This window comes from Somniosus microcephalus, unplaced genomic scaffold (genome assembly GCF_052327205.1).
Source record: "Somniosus microcephalus isolate GS21.2 unplaced genomic scaffold, FLI_Smic_1.0 scaffold370, whole genome shotgun sequence".
Classification (NCBI taxonomy): Eukaryota; Metazoa; Chordata; class Chondrichthyes; order Squaliformes; family Somniosidae; genus Somniosus; species Somniosus microcephalus.
The window spans coordinates 270958-290476 of record NW_028225557.1 but is presented as its reverse complement, the minus strand read 5'-3'; the positions used below and the strand labels follow the sequence as shown (position 1 = coordinate 290476).

General features: G+C 45.1%; 1 protein-coding gene across 2 annotated transcripts in view; it reads right to left on the bottom strand.

Moving 5' to 3' along the window:
• LOC147081793 (uncharacterized) overlaps nucleotides 1-19519 on the bottom strand; it is a 51842-nt gene that overhangs the window by 10375 nt on the left and 21948 nt on the right. The window contains exon 4 of one of the 2 annotated variants that reach the window (XM_085980668.1): nucleotides 2236-2286. The exons of the other annotated variant lie outside the window; for it this stretch is intronic. Within the exon in view, the coding sequence (XP_085836794.1) occupies nucleotides 2236-2286 (51 nt within the window). The remainder of the gene's footprint in view (nucleotides 1-2235; nucleotides 2287-19519) is intronic. 2 annotated transcript variants of the gene reach the window in all.

The following is a 19519-nucleotide window of genomic DNA, read 5'->3' as shown; positions in this document are numbered from 1 at the left end:
TTGCCCCCAATCCCATGTGCCTTAACTTTACACGCTAATCTCTTATGCGGGACCTTATCGATAGCCTTCTGAAAGTCTAAATACACCACATCCACTGGTTCTCCCTTATCTATTTTACCAGTTACATTCTCAAAAAATTCCAGTAGATTAGTCAAGCATGATTTACCTTTTGTAAATCCATGTTGACTTTGTCCGATCCTGTCACTGTTTTCCAAGTGCTCTGCTATTACATCTTTAATAATGGACTCTCGCATTTTCCCCACTACCGATGTCAGGCTTACCGGTCTGTAATTCCCACCTTTTTTGAATAGCGGGGTAACATTAGCTACCCTCCAATCCATGGGTACTGTTCCAGATTCCATCGAATGTTGGAAGATGATCAGCAATACATCTACTATTTCTAGGGCCACTTCCTTAAGTACCCTAGGATGTAGATTATCAGGCCCTGGAGATTTATTGGCCCTCAATCCCATCAATTTCCCTAACACCATTTCCCTATAAATACTGATTTCTTTCAGTTCCTCCCTTTCATCAGACCCTATGTTCCCCAATATCTCTGGGAGGTTATTTGTGTCCTCCTTTGTGAAGACGGCACTAATATATGTATTTAATTGGTCTGCCATTTCTTTGTTCCCCATTATAAATTCCCCTGATTCTGGCTGCAAGGGATTAACTTCACCAATCTTTTTCTCTTCACATATCTATAAAAGCTTTTACAGTCAGTTTTTATGTTCCCTGAAAGCTTACTCTCATACTCTATTTTCCCTTTCTTAACTAATCCCTTTTTGCTCCCAATCCTCAGGTTTACTGCTTTTTTGGCCAATTTATATGTCCTCTCCTTGGATCTTATGCTATCCCTAATTTCCCTTGTTAGCCACAGTTGAGTCACCTTTTTTGTTTTATTTTAATGCCAAACTGGGATGAACAAATTCTGTAGTTCATCCATGCGGTCTTTGAATGTTTGCCATTGCCTATCCACCGTCAACCCTTTGAGTGACATTCCCCAATCAATCCTACCCAACTCGCGCCTCAGACCATCGCAGTTTCCTTTATTTAAATTTAGGACCCTAGTCTCTGAGTCAACTACTTCATTCTCCATCTTAATAAAGAATTCGATCATATTATGATTGCTCCGACCCAAAGGGCCTCGTACAACAAGATTGCTAATTAATCCTTTCTCATTACATAATACCCAGTCTAAGATGGCCTGATCTCTGGTTGGTTCCTCGACATATTGGTCCAGGAAACCATCCTGTAAACACTCCAGGAATTCCTCCTCCACAGTATTGTTACTAATTTGGTTAGCCCAATCTATATGTAGATTAAAGTCACCCATGATGACTGCTGTGCCCTTTTTGCATGCTTCTCTAATTTCCCTTTTAATGCCATCCCCAACCTCCGCATTACTGTTTGGAGGTCTATATACCACTCCCACTAACGTTTTCTGCCCCTTGGTATTTCTCAGTTCTACCCATACAGATTCCACATCATCAGAGCTAATATCCTTCCTTACAATTGTGTTAATCCCTTCTTTAACCAGCAATGCTACCCCACCCGCCTTTCTGCCTATCTTTCCTGAATATTGAATACCCCTGGATGTTGAGTTCCCAGCCTTCGCCACCCTGGAGCCATGTTTCCGTAATCCCAATCAAATCATATTCGTTTACCTCTATTTGCACAGTTAATTCATCCACCTTATTACGAATGCTCCTCGCATTAAGACACAAAGCCTTCAGGCTTGTTTTTTTAACGCTCTTAGACCTATTAGAATTATTATTTACTGTGGCCATATTTGATTTAAACCGTTGATTTCTCTGACTGCAACTTTTGTTTTTCTCCTTCCTATCTTTTGCTTTTATCCTTGTTTCCCTTTCCTCTGTCCCCCTGCTCAGGTTCCCAACCCCCTGCCATTTTAGCTTAAACCCTCCCCCAGAGCACTAGCAAACACTCCCCCTAGGACATCGGTCCCAGCACTGCCCAGGTGCAAACCGTTCGGTTTGAACTGCTCCCACCTCCCCCAGAACCGGTTCCAATGTCCCAGGATTTTCAGGATTTTAACCACCCACATGCCTCCAATCCCGCCTCCACGGCCCAATGAAATTCCTGCCCAATACCTTTTAATTTCCAGTATAATTCTCTTCTAAATCAATCCCTGCTATTTATGACAATTAATCTCCAATAAATGAGCAAAATACATTTCTAACATATTAAAATTTAATTTAATGAAGTACTTACCAATTGGGGAATCTTTTCCATTTCTTGTCTGCAGTTTGCTTTATTCAGGTGCTGAGTGAAGCAAAATAGTTTTACTCTCAAAAAAAAGTAAATCATTTGTGCCCACTGAATGAAGCTTTGTAGACAATCAGTAAGACATAAAACTTCTACTCAAAATAAATAAATACAAATTATAAAATTTAAAAGATCACCTTTAGATTAATTCCCTAATTGGGCATTCGTGGTGAGGAGGGGTACTCACCGGGAGCGCTGATCAGAAAATCCTAAGCCCATGGCCCTTGATTTTCCATCCTATTAAATCCCTGGAAGTATCACTCTTCACTGCAAATACCTGATCCAGGAATTAGCCCTAATCTTTGGAGCAGATTCAGCTGCCAGCCTTTCATTGCCACACAAGCTGTGGTCTTAGGTGGGCAGGACAGTGACAAATGGAATTCAATCCCGAGAAGTGTGAGGTAATGTATTTGGGGAGGGCTAACAAGGAAAGGGAATACACATTAAATGGTAGGACACTGAGTAGTGTAGAGGAACAAAGGGACCTTGGAGTGCATGTCCACAGATCCCTGAAGGTAGCAGGCCAGCTAGATTAAGAAGGCATACGGAATGCTTGCCTTTATTAGTCATGGCATAGAATACAAGAGCAGGGAGGTTGTGCTTCAACTATATAAAACACTAGTTAGGCCTCAGCTAGAGTAATGCATGCAGTTCTGGTCACCACATTACAGGAAAGATGTGATTGCACTAGAGAGGGTACAGAGGAGATTTACAAAGATGTTGCCGGGAGTAGAGAATCTTAGCTATGAGGAAAGACTGGATAGGCTGGGTCTGTTTTCCTTGGAACAGAGGAGGCTGAGGGGAGAACTTATTGAGGTGTATAAAATTATGAGGGGCCTAGATAAAGGGGATAGAAAGGACCTATTTCCTTTAGTAGAGGGGTCAAAAACAGATTTAAAGTAATTGGGGGAAGGTTTAGAGGGGATTTGAGGGGAAATTTCTCCACCCAGAAGGTTGTGGGGGTTTGGAACTCACTGCCTGAAAGGGTGGTAGAGGCAGAAACCCTAACCACATTTAAAAAGTACTTGGATGTGCACTTGGGATGCTGTAACCTGCAGGGCTACGGACCAAGAGCTGGGAAGTGTGATTAAGCTGGATAGCTCTTTGTTGGCCGGCGCGGACACGATGGGCCAAAATGGCCTCCTTCCGTGCTGTAACTTTCTATGGTTCTATGATTATTTTGGGTGCATGCTGAATCTTTCTAACTTTATTGCAAAAGATTTCTGAAAAAATACATGAAAATATTAAAGCTAAAAACTATCCAAAAGCTCACTAATGCATTTGCAATACAGATCATATTTAGACATTTACACACAATTTTTGCTTTTACATTAATGGCCCAGAAATTCGGGTCGGGGGCTTCCTGCGGGTGTAAGCCCCCGACCTGCACTTACCTTGCACGCCGGCCGTTGAGCTGTAGGCCCCCGTGGAATTCCGATCCTGGGCCTGCTCCAACTGCCGGTGCGCAGTGCTTGCGTATCCCAGGGGCGCAGTTAGTTCGATGCGTCCCCTGGGATCACGTGGGCCATGGACAGCCAATGGTAGCAGGGAATGCTTCATTCATAAGTTTGACAGGAAGAGCTGTCAAACTTATAAATACTATAAGCCCCAAAACATCACTAAATCTTCAAATAAATTTTTTTTTAATCACATTTTTTAAACAAACTATAAATTACATGAAATAATTATTTTAAACAATAATTTAAATTTTTGAAAAAAATAATTTTATTTTCTAACGGGGCTAAAAATAAACTTACCTTTCTTTAAAGTATTTAAAAATAATAAACCTGTGGGAAAAATGTTTTAATTTTAATTAATTCACCACTTACCTTGTAAAAAGCAGGCCTTGCGACTGCTTTTTAAATGTCTAACTTCTGGAGACTTACCCTCCCGGGAAACCCTGCAAAAAAAAGTAAGTTCGATGCGCACACGCAGCCTCTCCTGCGCATGCGTTCGACCTCTGAACCCCTTCTTTCAGGGGAACGGAAGTGCCGGTTTCCCGCGCATGCGCAGTGCATGCACAAAACCGGCACTTCCATTGGGCCTACGGGTGAGTACCCCGTGCGTGCTCACCCGTGGGGACCCGAAGTTCTGGGCCATTAAGATTTTTATTAAGCTTTCACAGTAAATACACTATGTCCTAGAAGTGCATCCACTTATAAAGAGTTGGAAGGATATCAGAGCAGATTCCAGCTGAATAGTCCTCATAATTTGGAACAGTCAGATCATGGGTTTATCAGCAAGCATGAGCGGTACGTAATTCCATTGTTATCATTCTTTGGGAGGTGGGTATAACGCTCACTAAAAAAATTGGTGTGACATGCAACAACCTGATTTCCCCCATGGTTATGCTTTTATTATTAATCAGGTACTGACTTGGATAGAGAACTGATTGGCAGACAGGAAGCAAAGAGTTGGAAAAAACGGGTCGTTTTCCGAGTGGCAGGCAGTGACTAGTGGGGTACGGCAGGGATCGGTGCTAGGACCCCAGCTATTCACAATATATATTAATGATCTAGACAAGGGAACTAGATGTAATATCTCCAAGTTTGCAGACGACACAAAGCTGGGTGGGTGTGTGTGCTGTGAGGAGGATGCAGAGAAACTCTAGTATGATTTGGACAGGTTGGGTGATTGGGCAGATGCATGGCAGATGCAGTATAATGTGGATAAATGCGACGGCCTTGGTGAGACCACACCTTGAGTATTGTGTGCAGTTTTGGTCGCCTTATCTGAGGAAGGATGTTCTTGCCATGGAGGGAGTGCAACGAAGATTCACCAGACTGATACCTGGGGTGGCAGGAATGACGTATGAAGAGAGATTGGGTCGATTAGGCTTATATACGCTAGAGCTTAGAAGAATGAGAGGGGATCTCATTGAAACCTATAAAATTCTAACAGGACTAGATAGACTAGATGCAGGAAGGATGTTCCCGATAGCGGGGAGTCCAGAACCAGGGGTCACAGTCTGAAGATAAGGGGTAAGCCATTCAGGACAGAGATGAGGAGGAATTTCTTCACCCAGAGAGTGGTGAACCTGTGGAATTCTCTACCACAGAAGGCAGTTAAGGCCAATTCATTAAATATATTCAAGAAGGAGTTAGATATATTTCTTAAGTCTAAAGGGATCAAGGGATATGGGGAGAAAGCAGGGACAGGGTACTGAATTTGGATGATCAGCCATGATCTCATTGAATGGCGGTGCAGGCTCGAGGGGCCGAATGGCCTACTCCTGCTCCTATCTTCTATGTTTCTATTATACCCAATACCAACAACATCTTTGCAGCCAATATAGAGTAAATTCTGACCTTTAAATTATCACACTACTGCCACTCCCTCCCTCTTTGACATAGTTTGCACTATATTTTTCCAAATTGTATAGAGTGTCTGAGACAACTCATTATGCATCTCTAATTACTTCTTGACCTGCCTCAGTGGTTGATTCTCGAACTAGCTGGGCTGACTTGCTCAAAAGTCTATGGAGCTAAATTGGATAGTCCCCAAAAACAATTGTGGGGATCGCGATGCACAATTAACCTACGCCCGTTGATTGCAATGCAGGCAGCATGCCAACTTAGAACATAAGATATAGGAGCAAGAGTAGGTCACACAGCACCTCAACTCCACTTTCCCGTCCAATCCCCATATCTCTTGATTCCCTTAGAGTCGGGCTAGAAATTCATCATAGCTAAGGAATGGCCGATGTTTAGACTAAAAATGGTTAAGTAGCGACAGGTGAAAATCATCTAGACTGCACGCAAAATTCGTCCTCACTCCTCGTTAAATTGATTGCAGTCATGAGTCTCGTCTAAAAACCCAAGTTCATTGGAGTTATACTGAAGAGATGGACCAATATCTGGTGTAGTCTAAACACAAGTAATGATTGTCACAGGCTTTTTTCACTACTTAAAGGGGAGATCCATTGATGCTGCAGCACCTCCTTCTTAGCATTGTTGGGTGTGCAGCTGCCTCAACAACCATAAGAAAAAGAATAAAGAGAACTTATTTACAAATGCTGATGGCAGATCGTCGCCCCAGGGAGAGAGCACGGAGGTTTTCAGAGGAAGTTTTGGAGGCATTGGTTTTAGCGGTGGAGAGAAGGTGGGTGGTCCTGTACCAACTGGCAGGAAGCCCTCGCCACAAGTCTGCCGCACTATGTGGAGGGAGGTGGCACACCACATCACGGGCAGCACTGTGGTCCCCAGGTCCCACACCCAGCGCAGGAGGAAGTTTAACGAGCTCACACGGGTGGTCAGGATGAGTGAATGCTTCAACAAATGCTACATACCACCATCTGTACCATAAGCTTCACACACTGCTCAATGTACCACACCCCCAGCACTCACCCACCAACAATCTCTACCTAGCAACACTCACACCCACATCACACACCTGGCACACAATGACAGCTATTCAACTATGGCAGGCACAAGGGTCATTAGTTACTAGAATTCATGTGGTATGTGTGATATGTTTATAGATAAATTTATTAATGGTGTTTGGAATATTTTGTGGTCTCTCTCACTTCACCTTTGCACCCAGGAGGATGCTGTGATATGGCGTGAGACAGGGATGGTATGATGGGGATGTGATGAGCAATGGGGATCTTAGGTTTCATTCATTTGAATCGCATTCTGATGAGCCGGTCTCGGACAGCCTGTCCCGAAGGCAGATTGTCTCGCTGCCTCCTCCCTCCCTCCTGTTCCTCCTCCTTCTCGTCCTCCTCCTCATCCTCTTCCTCCTCATCCTCCTCCTGAGGTGGTCCCACAATCCCTGCTGGCGAGGGCTGCACCATCATGATGGTCAAGTTGTGGAGCATGCAGCAGACCCCACCATGAAATGGGATACCCGCTCCGGCGATTACTGGAGGGCTCCTCCCAAGCGGTCAATGCAACGGAACCATTGCTGCAATAAGCCGATATGAGTGCTGGACACGAGTGTTGGGGTTGTGGAGGGGAGCCATGAGCCAGGTGGAGAGCGGATAGCCCTTGTCTTCGGGCAGCCACCCTCGAGCTTGATGTGGTGGCTGGAAGACTGCTGGCGCAAGGTGAAGGCATCATGGCTGCTGACACGATAGTGGGCATTGATATTGAGGATTCGCTGTCTGTGGTCACACAACAACTGCACATTAAGTGAGTGGTAGCCTTTGCAGGATTGTTATGTGGTCCCCGCAAAGCCATGTGGGTGCAGGCAATGTCACCCTGCACCATGGGGAAGCCCGCTATCCTGGCAAACACACATTCACGCTTGTCCTGTTTCTCTCTGGTGATCGGGAAGCCAATGTAGTCCCTTCTCCTGCTGTAGAGATCCTCAGTGACCTCCTTGATGCAGCGATGGACAGCACACTGAAATGTTAGCTATGTCTCCTTTTGCAGACTGGAAGCATCCGCTGGCGAAGAAATTGAGGGCCACAGTGACCTTGACTGCCACTGGGAGAGCCGTGGTTGCCCTGGTTTGATGCTGGAGGTCTGGCTGTAGGACGTGGCAGAGTTCTAATCCACATGAATGGTGTGGAGTTACACTCATGGGTTAGATTATTTCAGATGGGATTGGCGAGAGCCCAGATAATAGCTTGAGGGATCCTGGCCATTGCATTATGTCATGTAAGGAAGACAATAAGGGACATAGGGGGGAAAATTCGATAAAGACCCTTAACATCACCCCCGGGGGCGCTAACGAGAGACGCAAATACATCGAATTTCTAGCCCAAAGAAGGATATAAAACACTTTGCTAAGAGGTAACATAACCCATGAAAAAAAATTAAAAAGTAGGACATGTTGGCATATGGAACTCGGTTAATTCAGCTTCCGAAAGTTCATTCAATATGGGAAAAAAGGTGGTTGGCATCATTAGAGAGAGAGAAAGGGAGATACAGATTTCACTTGGCAACAGCCAGTGTTCAAGATTGAAGTAGGGTCTTGGGATGTTTATAGTATTGCCATACTGTAAACATCCCATCACATACCATTGCAATCTTTGCAAGCCGGTTGAAAAACGGTACATTGAACATAGACTACCGAATGTTGATGTACGAGAAATGTAAACTTGTGTGCGTCGGCTGAAGGACAGTGCTTTTGACTGGAGGCTACCAAATAAGGCAAGGCTACTTCCAGTTTAATAAAGAGAATAGTGTATAAATAAAAACTTTTTCCTTTGTTCAAGCAGCACGAGAAGGGACACATGCCTATGTTCATGTGCTCTATCTGTGACTATACTCTGCTTGTAAATTGATTTTTATGCTGAAGTTAAAGAATTAAATGATTATAACCAAAAGACTAAATTTGTTACTACTCAAGTGAACAACAGAAGGCTGTTTAAAACAACAATGTTTAATTTGTGTTGGTTTTTATTTTTGCATTGTGGGAAACAGGAGGATGTTATGGACAGTGACAGAGGGAAGGTAAGGAGTGTGGGACTGTTGGTGAATGAGGTTGCAGTTACTGGTATCGCAGTGGAATTAGTTCTTCACAGACAGCCCGGATTGCCTTGGTTGGCTCCTTCTTCCTCTTCTTCCTCCTCCTCCTCCTCATGCACCTCCTCATGCTCCTCAGCTGCTCGCCATATAGCTGGTGGCAAGGGCTCATGATGGAAAGGTTGTGCAGCTCACAGAAGACCACGGCGAACCTTAACACCCACTCTGCCGAGTACTGCAAGGCTTCTCCAAAGCAGTCCAGGGAGTGGAAGTGTTGTTTCAGCACACCAATGGTCTGCTCTATGACATTTCGTGTGGCAGCAAGGCTTTCATTGTATGCATGCTGTGCCAGTGTGTATGGGCTGTGAACCGGTGTCATGAGCCATGTTGTCAGAGGATAGCCCTTGTTGCCCAGTAGCCACCCTTTGGTTTGGTGTGGTGGTTTAAATGCAGCTGGTACAGCGGACTGCCGCAGGCTGGGAACCTAAGTGAGAGAAACTAACGGAGAGAAGCAAAGCTGGAAGTGCAAGTTAGAAAAGTAGTCAACAAAACTAGTAGGGAGCAGAAACAAAGGCCAACAGTAAAGAGGGTCAAAGTGCAGAAAAATATTAAATAGGCAAAGTTGAAGGCACTTTATTTAAATACACGTAGCATTCGCAACAAGGTGGATGAATTCATGGCACTAATAGAAGTAAATGGGTATGATGTAATTGCCATTACAGAGACATGGTTGCAGGGTAACCAAAGCTGGGAAGTGATTGTTCCAGGGTATTCAATATTTAGGAAGGACAGACAAAAGGGAAAAGGAGGTGGCATATCGCTGATAATAAGGGATGAGATCGGTAGGTAGAGATAAAAGATCTTGGCTTGGCAGATCGTGATGTAGAACTGGAATCAGTTCAGGTGGAGCTAAGAAACAGCAAAGGGTGGAAAACATTGGTGGGAGTTGTGTATAGGCCACCAAACAGTAGTGGTAATGTAGGGCACAGTATTAATCAAGAGATTAGAAGTGTATGTAACAAGGGCAATACGGTAATCATGGGGGACTTTAATCTACATATTGACTGGACAAATCAAATTACAGTACCACTAATGGTGTGGAGGATGAATTCTTGGAATGCATGCGAGATGGTTTCCTGGATCAGTATGTGGAGGAACCAACCAGGGAACAGGCTATTCTGGATCTGGTACTGTGTAATGAGAAAGGGTTAATCAATAATCTTGTGGTAAAGGAGCCTTTAGGGACAAGTGTGTAGTGTATGTACTTTGCAGAAGGAACTATATTCTGCAGCCCCTGTATACTGCAGTACCAGTAGTGACCACCCCTGTATATAAGCCTGTGTAGTAACTTTGCATAGTTAGTTCCAGTTTGTCTCCACTCAGTAAAGGCCTGTTGTAACCAACTCCTGCAGTCCGTGTCTCAATTACACACGGGCATAATACTGGCGACGAGCAGATCTGAACTTACCTACAGTTCTGCACCACCTCATGGGGATCCATCCCTGAAACGAAGTTGTTAGAGGTCGAGGCCAGAAGGAAGAAAGAAAAAAAAACAAACAGAAGAAACGGGCGTTGACCGTGGGCAACCGCCTCTGATTCATCGGAGTTGAAGATTTGCAGGAGAGACTGTCGAGAGCGGGGCTTGGTTATCCTGTCTATGGTGTTCCAGCTAATCGGGCTGGTGGCAGGTAGTACACTGATCCTTCCTGGGCTGCGGCGGGCTAGAGCTCGATTGGGTGGCTTTCAACGGGGCCGAGCAACGTTGTCGGGAAGAGGAGAGAGGGTGGAGCACACAGGGCGCGGCCGGTGCTACGAAGCCGGGCAGCGTACAGACCCGAGAAGAGGGAGGAAAGTGTCCCGTAGGGTTGCTCTGACGACGGGAAAATAAAAGAAATTAGAAGCGCAGAAAGCCGCGAGGAGCTGCAGTTTGCCACGGGAACCGCGGAGAGCGGCGTTAGCAGCAGCGCGGGGGGGAAGTGCGCGAAGACCATAGGGCGTCGCCATCAAGGCATAAAATGCCAGCAACAGCGCTAGCAGCAGCGGAGAAGATGGAAAGCGCGGGAGGCGCCATCTTAATCCAGCGGGGAAGAAGGCAAAGCGCGGGAGGCGCCATTTTGTTAAATCGGGGAAGAAGGCAAAGCGCGGGAGGCGCCATCTTAGATTTCCAAGATGCCGAAGACTGGCAATATCACTGCCTTCGATAATGCAATAGAAGACTGGACCACGTATGTGGAAAGAGTCGAAGTATATTGCAAGGCAAACGAAGTAGCCGATGAGAAAAAGGCATCGGTACTACTAAACTTAATGGGCGCAAGAACGTACGGCCTATTGCGGAACCTGATCACTCCAGCCAAACCGATGGCGAAGAGTTTTAACGAAATTGTTGATATCCTACAGGAACACCCACAGGAGAAATCAGCATAAAGATGAGAGCAATGCTGATTACCTTACGGAGCTACGCAAGCTATCAAAGCACTGCCAGTTCGGAGCAGGACTGACAGATACTCTACGGGACAAATTTGTCTGTGGACTCCTGAGTGAAGGAACCCAGAAGAGGTTACTCTCAGAGAAAGAGCTGACGATAGATAAGGCTTTCAGCATGGCAATATCGTACGAAGCAGCAGCAAGGGGAGCTGCGGAAATACAGCAAAAGCCACAGGAATACGGCACCCACGAAATGACATGGAGATTTGAAAAATGTTATCGCTGCGGCAGAACAACCCATGACCAGAAGGACTGCTGGTCCAAGGACAAAATATGCAGGCAATGCAGAAAGATGGGACACATTGCATGAGTTTGCAGGTCTGGGAAGAAGACTAACAACAACAAAAAGGCTACCAAGGAACAGTACAGGAAAGTACAAAAGATGACGGACAGTAGTTCCGAAGACCAGAAGAGCGATAGTGAATCCGGGAACAAGAGACGAAGCTGTCTCAAACTTCACAACATAATCGCAAAAGAGGATCACCGAACCATTTGGGTCACCCTCACGATAGCAGGGTCCCAAGTCAAAATGGAATTGGATACAGGATCAGCCCCGACCGTCATGAATCGACGAGACTACGAGTGGCTATTCTCACACATACCCTTGAAAGAGACATCCATTGTCTTGAAGACGTATACGGGGCAGAAAGTATACCCCAGAGGGAAAATAAGGGTGCCTGTCGAATACAACGGCAAGAAAATACAGAAATTGTATCTGTACATACTGCAAGATGGTGGACCACCGTTATTGGGACGTGAATGGATCAGAAAGATAAGTTTAGACTGGCACTCCATTCAGGCACTGACGGTGGCTGGTAAAAAGGATGACGACATCACACCTGGACGATTGTCAAAAATCTTAGCTAACGCCAAAGAGGTATTTCAACAAGAACTGGGAACTCTTAAAGGCGTAACTGCCTCGATAAAAATAGAAGAGAATGCAATTCCCAAATTTTTCAAAGCAAGACCGGTACCGTATGCAATTCGCCCAGCCATCGAGGCAGAGCTGGAGAATCTGGAGAATGCAGGCGTGTTATCTAAGGTAGACTGGAGCGAGTGGGCGACACCCATCATTCCTGTCATGAAGAAAACGTTAAACAATAAGTCTGAGGAGCCAAGGAAGGTTCGCATCTGTGGGAACTTCAAGGTGACGGTGAACCCAGTACTTCACACAGTACAATATCCTCTCCCGAGGATAGAAGATATTTTCGCCTCACTATCTGGAGGGAAGCGTTTTATAAAAATTGACCTAGCACAAGCATATTTGCAGATGGAGGTTGAAGAATCCTCTAGGAAGTATCTCACGATAAACACTCACAAAGGTTTTTACCAGTATAATCGACTGGTATTCGGAGTAGCATCAGCTCCGGCGATATGGCAAAGAGCAATGGAACAAGTCCTGCAAGGGATTCCGGGGACTCAGTGTAACTTGGACGACATCCTAGTGACAGGTGAAGATGACAGTGAACACCTTGCCAACCTAGAGCAGGTGCTCACTAGACTAAGAGAACATGGGGTACGAGCCAATCGCCCCAAGTGCGAGTTTTTTAAGAAACAGATATCGTATTGTGGCCACGTGATTGATGAAGAGGGGTTACATAAGTCCCCTGACAAAATTGAAGCGGTGGTTAAGGCTCCAGCGCCTGAAAATGTGTCGCAACTGAGGTCATTCCTCGGATTGGTGAATTACTACCATAAGTTTTTGCCGAATTTGTCCACAATTCTGCACCCACTGAACGCCCTACTACAAACTGTAGTAGCATGGAAATGGAGCGATGAATGTAAGCGGGCCTTTCAGAAGAGTAAAGACCTAATCACTTCAAGAGAAGTATTGGCTCACTACAACCCATCACTACCGATAAGACTGGCGTGTGATGCGTCTCCCTACGGCATTGGAGCGGTACTGTCACATAAATTCCTTGATGGTTCAGAGAGGCCGATAGCTTTTGCGTCACGCTCGTTAACTTCAGCCGAGCGTAACTACGCCCAGATTGACAGAGAGGCACTCAGCCTGGTGTGGGGGGTGAAGAAGTTCAATCACTACCTGCACGGTCAGAAATTTACTCTACTAACTGATCATCAACCTCTTGTCTCCATTTTCAACCCTCAGAAGGGTGTCCCGATAATGACAGCACAACGGCTACAGAGGTGGTCCCTTTTCCTAGGGGCACACCAATATGACATCGAGTACAAAGGAACTAAACAGCATGGGAATGCTGATGGATTGTCGCGCCTACCGTTGCCGACGGTGGAAGAAGCACCTGCAGTGGATCCTGTGGAGATATTCCACTCGACCATAGTCGAATGTCTACCTGTGACAAATGCAAACATAGAAAAGGAAACACGAAATGACCCGACACTCTCCTGGGTCTATGATTTAACGGTGAAGGGATGGCCAGCACATGGCGAACCACTGTTGCCAGCATTCTCGCCGAGAAGAGAACAGCTGTCAGTGTGCAGAGGAACCTTGATGTGTGGGTCCAGAGTAGTAATTCCACCCAAATTGAAGGATAGATTGCTCAATGAGCTTCATGAGGGTCATCTGGGAGGGGTAAAAATGAAGAACTTAGCCAGAGCGTTTGTGTGGTGGCCGGGAATCGATATAGAAATCGAAGAGATGACCAACAGCTGTACAGGATGCCAGAAGGTCCAAAACACCCCACCACAAGCCCCTCTACATCCATGGGAGTGGCCCTCATCTCCATGGCAAAGGGTGCACATTGATTTTGCTGGTCCATTTATGGACTCGATGTTTTTAATTGCGGTGGATGCACATTCAAAGTGGCCAGAGGTAATAAAAATGTCCTCAACCACCACAGAAAAAACTATCATAGTCTTACGAACCATATTCGCCAGAAATGGGCTGCCTGAACAGATTTGCTCCGACAATGGACTACAGTTTGTGTCTGAAGAGTTCCGGGGGTTCTTAAAGAACAATGGTGTTAAGCATTACACATCCGCCCCATATCATCCAGCCACCAATGGATTGGCTGAGAGGTTCGTTCAAACATTCAAGAAGGCTATCAAGGCAATGTGTAATGAAGACATACCCCTACAACACAAGGTGGATAACTTCCTGCTTGCCTACCGGAATGCGACACATGCGGTTACCAACCAAACTCCAGCCATGATGTTCTTCAATCGAAGACTACGATGCCGCTTGGATTTGGTTAAGCCAAACATCAGAAGAGATGTGGAGAACAGGCAGTTTCAGAATATGAATGAAAGGCCGACCAGGAGTTTTAAGATAGGTCAACCAGTTTTGGCCCGGGACTACCGCACAGAGAAATGGCAGCCAGGAACGATCTGCACACGGCAAGGACCCCTAATGTATACCGTGGATGTTGGAGAGAGCATTGTAAGACGCCATGCTGACCAGATTCTAGAGTCACTGGAAAACGTCAATTCCACACCACGATCTGATACACCTGGTGATGAAACCGAAGTACCAATTGCATCTACCTCAGAATCGGTGATATTGGAAGCAGACGAACCAAACAACGACGTTGATCCCGAATCAACTTTGCCAGAAGAACCTGATACCCCAAAGAGGCGTTATCCAGACAGAATCAGGAAGCCTCCTCAAAGACTGAACTTATAATTGCTTAACTTCAGCTAATGTATCTAGCAACTGTAATTGTAAATATGTTATTTAATTATTAATCGAATGTTATGTACTGTTTAGCTAAAAGGGGAGGAATTGTAGTGTATGTACTTTGCAGAAGGAACTATATTCTGCAGCCCCTGTTTACTGCAGTACCAGTAGTGACCACCCCTGTATATAAGCCTGTGTAGTAACTTTGCATAGTTAGTTCCAGTTTGTCTCCACTCAGTAAAGACCTGTTGTAACCAACTCCTGCAGTCCATGTCTCAATTACACATGGGCATAATAAAGTGACCATAATATGATTGAATTTTATATTAAGTTTGAGAGTGATGTAGTCGAACCTGAAACTAAAGTCTTCAATCTAAACAGAGGAAACTACAAGGGTATGAGGGACAAGTTGGCCATGGTAGATTGGGAGACTACACTAAAAGGTATGAAGGTGGACATACAATGGCTAACATTCAAGGAAATAATGCATAATTTGCAACAAACATATATTTCTCTAAGGCATAAAAACCCAAAAGGAAAAGTGATCCAACCATGGCTAACAAAAGAAATTAAAGCTAGTATTAAGTCAAAGGAGGAAGCTTATAAAGTTGCCAGAAAAAGCAGCCAGCCTGAGGATTGGGATCTTTTTAGAAATCAGCAATTGGGGACCAAGAAATTGATAAAGGGAAAATGGAATATGAGCACAAACTAGCGAAAAGTATAAAAACGGATTGTAAAAGTTTCTATAGGTATGTGAAAAGGAAAAGACTGGCAAAGATAAATGTAGGTCCTTTACATTCAGAGATGGGAGAATTTATAATGGGGAATGAGGAAATGGCAGAGAAATTAAATGAATACTTTGTTTCTGTCTTCACGGAGGAAAACACAAACATTCTCCCAGAAATATGAGAAAACCAAGGGTGTGGCGAGAATGAGGAACTTAAAGAAATTATTATTAGTAAAAAAACAGTACTAGCAAAATTAATGGGACTAAAAGTCGATAAATCCCAAGGACCTGATGACCTACATCCTAGGGTTTTGAAAGAGGTGGTCATTGGGATAGTGGACGCATTGGTTGTCATCTTCCAAAATTCTATAGATTCTGGAACGGTTCCTGCAGTTTGGAGGATAGCAAATGTAACCCCGCTATTTAAGATAGGAGGGAGAGAGAAAACGGGGAACTACAGACCTGTTAGCCTCACATCAGTAGTTGGGAAAATGCTGGAATCTATTATAAAGGATGCAATAACTGGGCACTTAGAAGCCAATAGTAAGATTGGGCAGAGTCAACATGGATTTATGAAAGGGAAATCCTGTTTGACAAACCTATTGGAGTTCTTGGACGGTGTAACTAGTGGAGTAGACAAAGGGGAACCAGTAGATGTGTATTTGGATTTTCAGAAAGCCTTCGATAAGGTCCCACACAAGAGGTTGGTGAACAAAATTAGGGCACATGGAATTGGGGGTATTATACTAGCATGGATTGAGAATTGGTTAACAGACAGAAAACAAAGAGTAGGGAAAAACGGGTCTTTTTCAGGATGGCAGGCTGTGACTAGTGGGGTACCGCAAGGATCGGTGCTTGGGCCCCAGCTATTCACAATCTATATCAATGATTTGGATGAGGAGACTAAATGTAAGATTTCCAAATTTCCTGATGATACAAAGCTAGGTGGCAGTGTCAGTTGCAAAGAGGATGTGAAGAGGCTTCAAGGGGATCTCGACAGGCTCAGTGAGTGGGCGAGAACATGGCAAATGGAATATAATGTGGATAAATGTGAAGTTATCCACTTTGGTAGAAAAAACAGAAAGGCAGAGTATTTCCTAAATGCTGAAAGTTTGGGGAATGCAGATGCTCAAAGGGACCTGGGTGTCCTTGTACATGAGTCAGTGAAAGTGAATGTGCAAGTGCAGCAAGCCATTAGGAAGGCAAATGGTATGCTGGCCTTCATTACAAGAGTATTTGAGTACAGGAGTAAAGAAGTCTTACTCCAGTTATATAGGGCCTTGGTGAGACCACACCTGGAGTACTGTGTACAATTTTGGTCTCCTTACCTAAGGAAGGATATACTTGCCATAGAGGAAGTGCAACGAAGGTTCACAAGATTGATTCCTGGGATGGCGGAACTGTCGTATGAGAAGAAATTGAGTAAAGTAGGCCTGTATTCTCTTGAATTCAGAAGAATGAGAGGGGATCTCATTGAAGCATACAAAATTATTACAGGACTTGATAGGGTGGATGCTGGGAGAATGTTTCCCTTGGCTGGGGAGTCTAGAACCAGGGGCCACAGCCTCAGGATAAAGGGTAGACCATTCAGGACTGAGATGAGAAGAAATTTCTTCACACAGAGGGTGGTGAATCTTTGGAATTCTCTACCCCAGAGGGCTGTGGAGGCTCAGTCATTGGGTATATTCAAAACAGAAGTCGATAGATTTCTGACTAGTAAGGGCATCAAGGGATATGGCGATAGGGCCGGTGAATGGAATTGAGGCAGAAGATCAGCCATGATCTCATTGAATGGCGGAGCAGGCTCAAAGGGCCAAATGGCCTACTCCTGCTCCTATTTATTATGTTCTTATGTTCTTAATGAAGGCATCATGACTGCTGCCAGGATACCAGGCATTGACCTGTGTAGGATTCGCAAAATCCAGGAAAATACAGCCTACATTTTAAAACCCCTGAAATGGCCACATTTTTAAGAGCACAAGATGGAGTCGGCAGATCACATGACTCATTTCAGAAGGACATACCACTGCAATACCTTAAAGAAACCTGAGTCACCACCGATTGGAAAATTCCAGACTGACTGCAATTGATATGGTAATAAAGGTAGCAGCAGTAACGAAGTCAAAAACAAAGGACTTGCACTTGAAAAGGTCATGTTAATCGCCAGATAAACGTAAACCCATCACAGAGCATAGACAAGACCCATTATCTGCATCAAACTCAGCGGGACACGGGACATAACCCATCAGTTTGGTTTCGGCCACAATTAAAGTCGTTAAACTAAAGTACCAGCTTTTGTCAAAGTAGCCGGCCCAAAACTTTGACAAAAGAAAACCCCTGATTTGGCGCCAAAGATAAGGGCAAGGAAACGGTATAACTGTTGGGGGAAAATCGACGGGCAGAAGGTACGATCGGAGGCAGAGAACAACGAGAGGTTAAGGTTAAGTTGAACGGTTCGAGTGGAGAGGTCCGATTAGGAGGTTCGATTACGGTTCGAGGAGCACGGAGGTTCTACAAGTTCGAGCAGGAGAGCAGGTTCAGGAGCCCGTCCCAGAAGGAAGATTAATCGGGAATCCCGGAAGCTACAGGAGCACCAAGGTCGAGGACAGTTTTAAAACCCTGGTGAGCATAGAGGCCCAACTCCACCTAGCTGACCTAGTAGAGGGATACTTTAGAGACGGGAGGGTTTTAATATTAAGGGCTTTGTAATCGGGAGTGTTATTTATCCTTCGTTGTACCGCGCGCTTTCCCCACCCCCGTTTTATTATACCGCAGCTAATGAATTGATGTATTTTAAGATAGTCAAAGTAATTCTTGGGTGTTAAATTTTAGTTCCCATTGGGAGGCGTGTTAATGATTTTGTCTGTGTTGTTTCTTTGTTCCCTGTGTTTTTATTCTCCTTATAAATAAAGAAACCATTAATTTTAAAACTTACCTTGTCTCACCTGATCCATTTGTCTTCCGAGTCACAAGTTGGGCCAACACATCAAGGTAGTCTGGCAATAAGTCCAGTGTCTAGAATCAGTGAGGGGGGAGCGCTTCGAAACCGCTCACGAGCAGTGTGAAATCAAGAATCGATCTCGCACACCACAAGCTCGTTAAAAAGACCCCTTACACCTGCATGATTCACTGCCTATGGTCATGCACCAGCTGGACATTGAGGGAGTGAAATCCCTTTCAATTCCGGTACATGGCAGAGTTGACATGTGATGTCCACAAAGTGATGTGCTTGCTGTCAATGGCACCTGATCCATAGAGAAGCCTGCAATCCTCACAAAGCCACGAGCTTGCTCTGCCTGCTTGTCTCTGGCAAGAAAGAATGAAATGTAGATAGCTCTCTTTGAATAGAGAGCCTCAGTGACCTTCCTTACGCAACGGTATACAGCAAACTGCAATATGGTGCAAATATCTCCAGCTCCAGCCTGGAGGGAGCCAGAGGCATTAAAGTTCATCAACACGGTCACCTACACAGCCAGTGGCAACACAGTCATTGCCCTGCTCTGAGGTTGGAGTTGTGGCTGTGGCAGGTGGCAGATTTCAGTGAGGTCGTCCTTACTGAAGCGCAGGCGTCTCACACATTGTTCCTCAATGAGGTTCAGGTAGTAGGATTGCTCCCTGAACACCCTGGGTGAATATGGCCACCTGCTGAGAAAGGGCGTTGGCTGGAGCAATACACTCCAAAATGGCACCGCTGGCGCTAAATCAGCGTTTTATGCTGTTTGACATTATGATCTGCCTGCTCTGCATACTTCTGGCGGACGTTCATTGCACGCGCGCTAACGCCTGCACCAATATGACATACCGTGTGATTCGCCCGAAAGTGTGTGCGCATGCATTGCGGATGTCATTTTGGTGCTCTAAGGGCACTCGTAGCGCCCAAACAACGGGCACTAATAGCCCAATTTCTCACCCTTTAACTCTCTCTGTGCTCCATATGGGCACCTTTCATTCTGCGTCATTTCAAGCAATATATTAATACACTGTTACAGAGAGGAAAGTCATACTGATTTC